The sequence below is a fragment of the Anolis carolinensis genome, chromosome 3 (assembly GCF_035594765.1).
Source record: "Anolis carolinensis isolate JA03-04 chromosome 3, rAnoCar3.1.pri, whole genome shotgun sequence".
NCBI classification, from domain to species: Eukaryota; Metazoa; Chordata; class Lepidosauria; order Squamata; family Dactyloidae; genus Anolis; species Anolis carolinensis.
In genome coordinates this window covers 207261581-207272932 of record NC_085843.1, presented here as the reverse complement: position 1 = coordinate 207272932, position 11352 = coordinate 207261581, and the positions used below count along the sequence as shown (strand labels likewise).

The following is an 11352-nucleotide window of genomic DNA, read 5'->3' as shown; positions in this document are numbered from 1 at the left end:
AAAATTGCATTGGATAGACTACATCAGCTCTAGTTTCTGATACAGAACATACGCCATCCAGTAGTCACCATCTGCTCACCACAGAAAACCATATGTAATAATCTAGAGCTCATGTGGTTTATCTAATGCAATTTTCTGAATTAGCACCCCAAATAACCCCAGGAAGACACCAAGAAAAAACCCTCCCGCATGTCTCACGGGTTGGGAAACATTACTTTAGGTGATGCTTCTGCATCACCTGTTAACATCATAATGTAATCAATAAGCCATTGTTCTAGTTCAGTTTTTTTGACAAATTAATCCCTAATGGGATTAATGCCTATAGACATGAAATACACATAATACACATAATTGATCTTTAGCAATACATTCCCTATGTGGAGAGCCTGCCCTTAACTATCCTACAAATTTCCTTTTACCATAGAACCTGGTTCCCTTTGACAATTAATAGATAGTGAGAAATTGTAGTTTGGATTGTTTGAAACGTCCTTCTGGAACAGAATCACTTAAAAAAGATCAAGTCTGCAGAACATTGTATTAACTCATAGAACTTTGTAGAAATCTAAGAACCTAAGATCCACACAACTCTTTTACAGAAGGCAAATATCCTGATTTGTTTTATGGGTCCAATTGTTGAACCTCATTCCTCAAAGTCCAATATAAAGTTTTGGGCTGTTAAGTAACCTGACCCTTGAAATGAAAGGTTAGCTAAATATCTTCTGCTTTCCTTCAATCCTTCTTTAAAGATGGGGGTTTGGCTAGATCAACCAGAAATTGATAATACACCTGCACTTACTGGTGATGAATGACAACTGTAGGTATGAAGTTAGAAAATACCCAGAGATCTGTAAAAGAGAAGGTCTTATAACTAGAATCATGCCAGGGATGTGAAACTTCCCTACTTAGGCCTAAAAAGTGAGCCTATCCCCATGACAAAATTAAAACTCTGAAAAAAGACCCGCACAAGAAATAACTTCCAAAGTTTTTTTTGAAGGGGGGGGGAAGCCTCACAACCTTAAACAGTTTGGGGGGAGGGAAAGCCATGGTTCCTAGAAGGTATTAGAAATGCCTTAAATAGTTAAAAAAAAAAAAAAACGGATGTTGAGATATTGATTGCACCAGGGGACTGTATGCAATCCAAAAGTCGCACTATGTAACATGATTTTTCTTCCTGGGTTATACATGTCATTTCCTAATTGGTTCTATCATAAAAACATGGAAAAAGTTTATTAAACTACAAAAACTTTGTTTTTGCGAGACATCCTGTAGCACATTTTGCTATACTTTTTCAGTGAATATATCCTTGGGTCTCAACCAATTCAATATAGTTTGTAGCAGCCACAAAAACAAAATATAACAAATACTTTCAAAGAATGTACCACACAATTAAACAGTAAATAACACTTTCAAAGCAGGAACAAATTTTTTTTTCAAATGTTGTTATATAGTGTAATATGTCATTCATCCTATGAAGTTGAGTCTGGCAAAAAATAATACATACAAAATACATTTTCTTTAAAAAGGATCATAGGACTGTTTTTAAGCAGGTGGGGTATATGTGACAGTCCAAATGATATAGGTATTCCAGCTATTGTCAGCTGTACCCAGCACAGACAAGGGTGATTAACATCTGGAGGGCCACAGATCATGAACATCTGCTTTGTAAGATGCTTTGACACAATTATTCTGTGTAAAAGGATAGGAAGACATGGAACATCATGTTATAGTTCTCATTTAACAAAAGGCACATGTGAAATCTTCTGCCACCTGTTCCTCATAGGGAAAAATTGCAAGGTTTTTTTTTTATTTAAGTATAAAAAATTAAAATTTAAGTATGAAAATTTAAAATTTAAGTATGAAAATTTTAAATTCTGCTAAATACAAAATACAGGCAAACTATGACACCAAAACTACACCAATATAGACGGTTCCAAGTGATACACTATGCAGGACTGGAGATTAGGCGAAGCATAAAGGTTGCACATCTTAATTCTGGATTCTTAAGGTATATTTTGACTTTGAAAATGACGTATCCGTTGCATCTTCTTCCTTTGTTTTATCCAGGAAGACAGTCAATTTGTTCTCTTTATCCTTTTTGCCATTCTTTTTACGCTGCAAAATTTAAAAAGCACCGGTGACCATTATTTTACTTTAAACAGTGCTGAAAATATTCTCTACCAGATCCAGTTTCTGGAAATGTCACAATTCTGCGAAGTACATCACTATACCCCTACAGATAGTTCCACTGTCTCTCAAACTATACAAATATGTGATTACAGTTAAAACACTCAAAATCTAAAAGGATCACAGTTTTGTCATCTGTATCTATGGAAACACACATTTTTTAGTAGACTATGGCATCAGAAAATACGGCTTTCAATAATAACATAGATTGATTTCAATGTTTGAACACTTTCCTTTGTCAACACCTCCCAGAAAACTAGCACACTAGGGGAAACATTATTTCCCAACTGTGTTGAGTTTCTATTTGCAAGGAGATTTTCCATGTAGGGTACTAATGCAAAAAATAATTCTTCTCCAACAATATTACAATTAGATTGTAATACATAATTAGTAATACAATTGATTCTTCTGCACTCTTCTTTTGCAGGTACAAGCCAGGACTATCTAACTGGAGTCTCTCTTAGCTTTTTCACATAATAGAGGCACCTGTCAATACAATGGGGAGGATGGCAACCTTCAGATTTCCTTTCTATTCCCTTGCAGATGTCCATTTGCTAAATGTCATGTCTTTCCAAAGGGCACTCCAATCCTCTGGAAATACTGGAAGGTTGGGCAAGGGAAGTGCAGCAATGCCCCAAACAGGCAAAAGGGGTTTGTCAAGAAATTAGCCTTCTGTACCATGCCACTGTTGGATGGTATGGGACAGAAGCCCAAGATTGGTATTTTCTGTCTGCATGATGGTAATGTATGTGGGTATGTATTCAGGTCAGTTTTGAGTATCCTTGTGGAAAAATAATATTTGAAGTCAAAGTGAAGTACAGCATTTAGCTCCTGCTCGTTGTGTTAGTGGGTGGTCATTGTCACTGATTCAGCTGATAGCATTTTATTGGCTAAAAACAGTTGCTTTTCCACCACCCGGTGGACTATAAAGCTATCTATGTTTGCATTTGAAAGAAGGAAAGAATGAAGTCATTTTGTAAAGAAAAAATATGTCAAAGGTTTAAAAACGTGAGAGTGCCATTGATACAACTTGAGGTACTCTGCACCAAACCTAGATTACATGAATTTAACCTGAGAAACGTCTTAATTACAAACAGAGACATTGAAATACAGGACACTAGAAACTCTTACAAAGCCTACATGACGGCTTCTGCAGTTTTAGTAGACATTCAGATGTCTATTTTCATCTGGAAAATGTAGAAACCTTTTTCTACAACTGTATGTCCCAAATCCTTGAACTGTGCACTTCCAAATACCATATTCAATATGACCTTGTCTAAAGTCTCTCATGCTTATGTCATCTGTGGATTTTTGTTAAGTGATTCTTCCAAAATTCAAATTTCAGTTAGGAAGTATGATCGCTTTAAAGATATAATTTGGTGACAGTTCCAGTTTTGAGAATGAAAAGCATTCTAATTGTACATCTTCCTGAAAAGACATCTTTTCTATTGTAGGATTCAAGGCATGTCTCCTCAGAAGTAAGGCCCACTGTATTAACTGCTCAGAGTCCAACGCAGGCACTAGGTCCCAATATCTGGGGAAAGTGGCCTCAGAATACCTACTAGTTGTAGTTGGACACTCTAAAGAGATATCTACACTCAGAATGAAGGTTAACTGGATTATATAAGTCTACACTGCTGTGTAACCCCAGTTTAATGCAGTTAATCTGCACTCTTGAAACTGGATTATCTGGAAGTTTCAGCCAAAGGCTCCTTCAGCTCCCCATGCAGGGACATGAGATCCAGCCTAAGACAAAAAAACTTCCTCCTCCCAAATTATTGGGGATGGGAAATCTGTAGACAGCACATGTGGCACACGGACCACACTTTCATGTCCTCAACCACAATCTTTTACTGTATGTGTATTTGTATACTGTTGGGAGGAAGCAGCCTTCTCAAGCCTCCCCTATTGGATGTTTGTCTGTTTTGATATGTGTCCTTTTATATCCTTATTTCCTTATCTCTATATACCTAAAGCAGTGGAAAGGACTGCAAATCATGTGACTGACTCAGTGATGGTTTAGAATGTTCGATTTTAAAAGGATGACAGATATCAATTGAGCCTTGAGCCTGTTAGAAGTCAGTGTTGAGCCTTGAGTCAGCTTGAGTATAGAAGTCTGTTAGAGTGCAGAGGCAGTGTTAGAAGCTAAAACTGTTGAGGCTTGTGATTTCTTTGAAAGTACACTGTTATTAAAGAGAGCTGTATAAAGCAATATAGTTTATGAAGAAACTGTTAAAGTTAATAAGTTTAAGGTACAAACTCTCTAAATGTTTTGAAATTTTTAACCTGACAAAGAAATGTGCCTATATCTTTAAATTAATGAAGTTATCAGTAAACAAATTAGTTCTTTTTAAAAGAAGTCTGTTGTATCATTGCTTGTTGAAAGCATCAAATAGCTACAAAATATCTACAAAATATCCTAATAGGTCATAATCTATACCCTGATGGGTTGTCATTCTAACAGGTCATGATTCAGCCAATTCCCATTATATACTGAAAATCTATTTTAGGTAGTCCTAACAAAATAGTTACTTCGTAGCCTAGTATTTTCTGTTTCCACCAAAAATATAGAACATTTAGAAATCACCTGGAAGAAGGGCACACCATTGCTTGTTTGAATACAGAGACTGGTATCAAAGAAGAAATTTTCACAGGCCAGGCTCTCATTGGTCTCTCTTATCTCTTCTTCCTCCATCAAGGAATTCTAGGGAACCCAAAACAGATATATAAGCCTCATCTATAAGCTATATTTGTGACCAACAGAATATTACAAGAGCATTACACACACCCAAGAATTGTTTCGTAATTTTTGACTACTTCATTTCTATTTGTACACTTTGTATCTATGTCATGTCTCTATTGTCCCATTTTTGGAAAAAAAAAATCAGGGTCAGCCCCCCTTTCCTCCCCTTTTGGTTGCCCAACTACCTGATCCAAGATCTCAGCAGCTCCGAGCTCCAGCTGCTTTTGCCTTAATTTTCCAAGCAAGACATCACGGGGTTCTGATTTCACAACTGTCACAGGATAACGGTAATCTTTCCTCTGTGGGGTGGTTCCTTGGGGAAAAGAAAATCCAAGCCATTTAAGTGAAATCAAAACCAACAGTTCCTTAGAGTAAAAATTCCATTTCAATGTCAAGTGGTTCACCCCTATCCCCACATCTGAACGGTCCACTGCTCCCTGGCAAATAATACCTGTTGGAATGTCTACTTTGAGTTCTTCTCCCACAAATCCATTAACTCGGATCAAGCCATGTTTTGATTTCTCAAGGAGCATCTCTTTCTGTGTCATAAGTACGTTCTTATCGTTTGGCATCTTGTCAAGGAGTCCCTTGAGGACAGTCTCTTGAGTATCTTTTTGCCGGCCAACATGATCTGTGATCTTAGCAACTGATGCACTGCAGTTGTCATCCAGATTCTAAAATCAATAGAAACATCTTAAGAAACCAGATGGGTATTCCTGGCAAGTGTTTGTTTGGTTGCCTGAAACAGGAAGTCTAGGATCCCATCCAACCAGTTATGAGCTTTTATTATTTTTGGAAGAAGACTTAATGTTTGTAAGAAACAGAAACAGCTCATTAGGGGAAGACATATGTGCAGGGTCCATCTTACTATACTTGCATGATTAGGGATGTATAGCCAGTTTAGGGGACATAGCAAATATGCTCAATCACGGCGCCTTCTTTGAAGTACAAGGTTCACAAAAATAGCTTTATAAAGCATGAAGTATTGGTTTGAGTGTTGAACTATGGCCCCTTCTACACTGCCATATAAAATCAGATTATCTGATTTGAAATAATGGATTATATGGTAGTGTAGTCTCATATAATCCAGCTCAAGGCAGATAATCTGGATTGTATGGCAGTGTGGAAGGGGCCTAGAACTCTGGAGACCTTGGGCAAGTCACACTCCCTCTGCCTCAAACTTGCCAAGAAAACTCTGTGATAACTTTGCTTTAGAATAACCATATACTGAAAACAACTTGAAAGTCAAACAGAAACAACGAATGAGGTTTTTAAAGGCCAAGAATACACTTTAGAAAGCAAAATGTATAACTATAAGTAGCACTGTATATGTCCAGTGCTCAAGCTTATAAGCCTAGTTTCTGAGCCCTTAACTCAGAAACTCAATTATTTCCATGAGTAGCAGGTATTATATGAGTACCTCCTTCACCTCACTTCATCTGACAGGTATTGAAGCCCCCAGTGGTGCAATGGGTTAAACCCTTATGCCGGCTGGACTGCTGACCAACAGGTTGGTGGTTCGATTCCGAGGAGGGTGAGCTCCCCCTCTGTCAGCTCCAGCTCCCCATGCCTCCCATAGAATGGTAAAAATCAAACATCTGGGTGTCCCCTGGGCAACATCCTTGCAGAGAGCCAATTCTTTCACATCAGAAGCGACTTGCAGTTTCTTAAGTCACTCCTGACATGGAAAAAAAAAATCTAACCATTGCTTTTCAGTTTCTCTGTTAAACTGTAAGCAGTATGAGATACTGAGTGAAAGTGGATGTAGGGAAAGGTAAACTGGATTAACAGTTAGAGTAAAAGGAAGAGAGTAGCAAAAACCATTCCACCTTACCATTGGATACCCTTCCATTAACAGGAGTTGTCAAAATATTTACTACACAAGAAATAAGCAAGCTAAAACCTTTTTATGCAGACAGGCTTTTAAAGAAGATTGATTTTATGATTGTTAAGGGTTGCTGTGGTTTTTAGTTTGAATATGAATTTATTGATTTTAGTCGAATTGTTTTAATACCAATGATATTTAATTCTCTTTTAATATTTATATATTTGTAGATTTTGAATTGTATTGAAATGTTTTTAATATAAATGGCTTTGAGTCTCCTTATGGGGAGAAAAAGCATGGTATAATTAAACATAATAATAATAAGTCTTTACAACCATAAAAATACAAGAAAAGAATACTGGAAACCCAGTGAGCTAATCAAACAACATAACTGAAAACTACCTTCCAAGATTTGTGGTATATAAGGAAATAATACCGCAGAATATATGACTTTTAGATATAGAATATGTGCTCATTTTATAACTAATTCAGGTAGCTGAGGCTAAGAATAATATGAACAGACAAAGAAGATGTGATGAGAACTGAGAAGACTAAGTTGAAGGTTTTGGAAGAATATCACTCCTGCTTTACTATATACAGTAGAGTCTCACTTATCCAACATAAACGGGCCGGCAGAATGTTGGATAAGCGAATATGTTGGATAATAAGGAGGCATTAAGGAAAAGCCTATTAAACATCAATTTAGGTTATGATTTTACAAATGAAGCACCAAAACATCATGTTAGACAACAAATTTGGCAGAAAAAGTAGTTCAATACGCAGTAATGCTATGTAGTAATTACTGTATTTATGAATTTAGCACCAAAACATCACAACATATTGAAAACATTGACTACAAAAAATGCGTTGGATAATCCAGAACGTTGGATAAGCGAGTGTTGGATAAGTGAGACTCTACTGTATGTGTTTATATCGATATGTACTGTTACTGTTTACTCATAGATTTGTTTACTGTGTAATTAGTAAAAATGATTTTTAAAAAGACAAAATTTGTGGTGCAAGCATATAATTGAATGGTAAGGCAAGCCCATTCTTAGTACATCATAAAAGGAAACCAAGCCACAGAAGTCAAAAGCAGTATCTGGCTCTAATTAATAAATAATAACAACAACAACAACTTTTTACCCGCTTCTCCTCAAGGCAAGGCACAACACAGCTAGAAACCATTTACACCATTGTAACACGATTTTTGTTTCTGGGTTATAAATGTCATTTCCTAATTGGTTCTATCACAAAAACATGGAAAAGGTTTATTAAACTGCAAAAACTTTTGTGGGACATCCTGCAGCACATTTTGCTTTAGTTTTTCAATAAATACCACATCAAGTCTTGAACAATTCAACATAGTTTGTTAAAATGAAGTTTAACAACTACTTTCAAAGCAAGTACCACACTATGAAACAAGAAATAACACTTTCAAACCAGAAACAGAATTTTTTTCAGATTTTGTTATATAGTGTTATACTAGCTAGAAATGATAGTAAATGTAGTTCAATGCCACCTGAAGAGCCATGAGCTACCTATATCTAGTCTACAGATTAAATTCCAAGTAGTGCATGTGTCAGATTTACCTTGTAAATACTTTGTAGGTGTTCCTTCTGGCTGCTGAGAAACGCACACTGTTGATCAGCTACACAAGTTATTTTTGATGTTGCAGTTTCACCCCAGCTTTCTGTTTCTTGGCACATACATTCCAGACTCTTACCAAAGTCTTCACAATGACTAGTTGACTGCAACAGTATCTTAATGTTTTCAGAGCTGGACTGCCTGATCTCTTGAGAAAAGTCATCCAATGGCAGGGTCAATATACTGTGCTGGGATGATGTAGACGTGGCAAGTCCTGTAGTTTGCCTAGGTATTTAGTAACAGATTAGACCTAAGTATTTAGCTAAGAGACATCTGGTTTAGACCACCCACCCCCTTTGACACGCAGGTGTAAACCTTTCCTACAATTTACGATATTAATCTCTGCGAGTAAATATATATTTCAATGCATTATGTTTTGAAAATTCACACATGAAACAGAGAACATAACTAAAGGAAGAGATCTCCAAAGGAGTGCAATGGAGGATATGTGGCCCTTATGAGCACCTGCTGCAATGCAACAGTGAAGAAGCAGTCATCCTGAGTGCAATGACGTCAAAAGAGCGAAAGCAAATGGAAGCAAATCCATTCGGTCACCTTATCATATGGAGAAAGCTCCTATCAAATGAAGTATCATCCAAATAGTTACAATTAAGACGTAAATACCATTACATTCAGTGGAGTGAGCTCCCCAGTAAATGTACAAGATTGCAGCTTTATAAAGTGGGTTACTGTCACTTTGTTTTGGTGCTGCCACTTCAGCATTAGTTTCAAAGGAGGAATATCAGATTTAATATTTTTCTGTTTCTATGTCTTTGTTGCAAACTAGCTTAATATCTATATCCACACACACACTTTTTAAGGTAGTTTTTGTTGTTAATTATTGCCAAGTTAAAGCATTGTTAAAGTATTTTAAATAGAATGCCTGAGTTCATGGCTGCAAAAATATGCCACTGTCAGAGTACTTCTACCATTTTACAATAGTATGGAAGTAAACTTGACTTTATTTTTAAAAAATGATTATCACCCCCCCCCCCCAATTCTAATTCATTTTGAATTTCATATAAATCACAGCAAATGGATGCAAGACTAAAACAAAATATGTAAAATAAACAAATGGACCAAGGATAACTAAACGTTGCATTCATATATATCAGGATGTCAACATTTTTTGAGCTGAAGTCTCAAACATTCAAAAAACCCCTGGCAACTTGTCTAAGCAGATATAGATTATTACACAGGGTAAAATCTGCAGGAAGTTTGAAAGATGTTTAAAAGAGAAGCAAGTTGAAGAGTTTCCTTACACAGTTATATTGTCTTGTGTAGTGGCTATATTCTGCTTGAGTCTTCCACCTTTCTCTAGAGCATCGTTCAGATTCAACTGAGTCTCTTGCTCAAGCAAATTCAATTGGTCTTTTAAAGAAACAATCAGCTGGGCTGTACCCTAGTGTGAATGTAAAAAACATAAATAGATTTCAAATAAATCAGCAAAAATTAGCAAAGTTAACAACTTTGATCATAAAGTGGGCAATCTGTGGCCCATACTGTTTAAAGCTGACTTTAAAGGAGTTGCAGAGCAATATATTCAGTACTCCTCACCAGTGTACTACAAAGTGTCATGTCATTAACCCATCAGCACCATTTATATTTCACTTCACCTGGTATATTCCTTGCTGTGCTCTGAAAAGAGGACATACCTTTTTTTGTGCCAGTTTGGTTATCTCCATCTGTTTCTCCAAGTGCTCATAATCTTGCTGAAGCTGAGAAAACATTCTGGAAGTGTCTTCCTGCAGTTTACTCAAAGCAAGAGAATGGCCTTGGAAGAAGGCAGCCATTTCTTCTTTATAGCATGTCATCTAAAAATTGGGAAAAAGACATCATAGAAAAAGGCATACATTTGGAAGTACAATGATATTTTGATGGCTTTTTAAAAGCTACCACAAGTCTGTTGTGTATTAGAGGTGGTAACATCTCATGAAACCAAATGAGACATTTGATCACATTTTGTGGGACATATTTTTAAAATATCATCGCGCTCACTGGGGTAAAATAATTAAGACACATGGACAAAAGCTTTTTAAAGTTACCTTTTCAGCCAGGGATGTGTGTTTCTTTAAGTTATTCTGGAGTTCAGAATTTAAATTCAATACAAGTTTCACTATGGGCGACAGACTACTGAGTGCTCGGTCCAGTCCAGATGCATGCTCTTCCTAGAAGCAAGAGAACTGATTGAAAGATCAGTTGGATTTTCTACCTTTGAATTAAGATGCTTCTTTCAGGTAGAATTGGGAGCCATTAGTTATTTGAATAAGTAACATTTAAAGATAATCACCAGCCCACCTACTATACTTAATTTGAATACTGAAATATGATTATGTAAATACAAAGCCTAAAACTTATAAAGCTGCCCCTTTCTCTCCTGCAAAAAAATTCAGACTCCTCAATCCTTAGGAAGGATACAGATGTTGGTCTGACTATTGAAGAAGGCTGTTCTTTGAAAACCTGGCATACTAAGTAGCAATATCTAGGAAATCTGGATAAACTCAGGCAGGATCTACACTGCTATATAAAATCAGATCATCTGCTTTGAACTAGATTATATGGCAGTGTAGATCTAACCACAGACTGAAGTTTATTTGCCATTTGTAATCTACAAGTTACAGAAACTGAGGAATCATACTTGCATCAAAAACTACTTTTGGAGCTACGGCTCCCAGAAACCATGCTGAATTCTGGGCATTGTAGTGAAAATGGTAACTTTTCCATGCTCTGATGTCACTTAACTACCTTTCCTGAAAACCTGAGGTAGATGGCCTTTATTTGGATTTTGTTTTTGTTGTCTTCGCTTATTCTGAACAGTGAAATGAGTCTGAGGAGTTTGTCCTTTTACCAAATTAACAAGGCTACACCAGCTCCAGCCTAGTTGTCGGGCACAGTTTCATTTGAACATATATAGGTCCTTCAGCGCCATTTAGGAATGTCAGCAGCTGTTATA

General features: G+C 36.6%; 1 protein-coding gene across 1 annotated transcript in view; it reads right to left on the bottom strand.

Moving 5' to 3' along the window:
- Positions 1 to 970: 970 nt before the first annotated feature.
- Positions 971 to 11352, bottom strand: part of kif11 (kinesin family member 11) — a 28503-nt gene continuing 18121 nt past the window's right edge. Inside the window, exons 15-22 of the mRNA XM_008115338.3 lie at positions 10445 to 10567; positions 10055 to 10213; positions 9662 to 9801; positions 8345 to 8624; positions 5379 to 5601; positions 5113 to 5240; positions 4772 to 4888; positions 971 to 2112 (exon numbers count right to left, since the gene is read on the bottom strand). Of these exons, the coding sequence (XP_008113545.1) occupies positions 1987 to 2112; positions 4772 to 4888; positions 5113 to 5240; positions 5379 to 5601; positions 8345 to 8624; positions 9662 to 9801; positions 10055 to 10213; positions 10445 to 10567 (1296 nt within the window). The 3' untranslated portion in view covers positions 971 to 1986. The remainder of the gene's footprint in view (positions 2113 to 4771; positions 4889 to 5112; positions 5241 to 5378; positions 5602 to 8344; positions 8625 to 9661; positions 9802 to 10054; positions 10214 to 10444; positions 10568 to 11352) is intronic.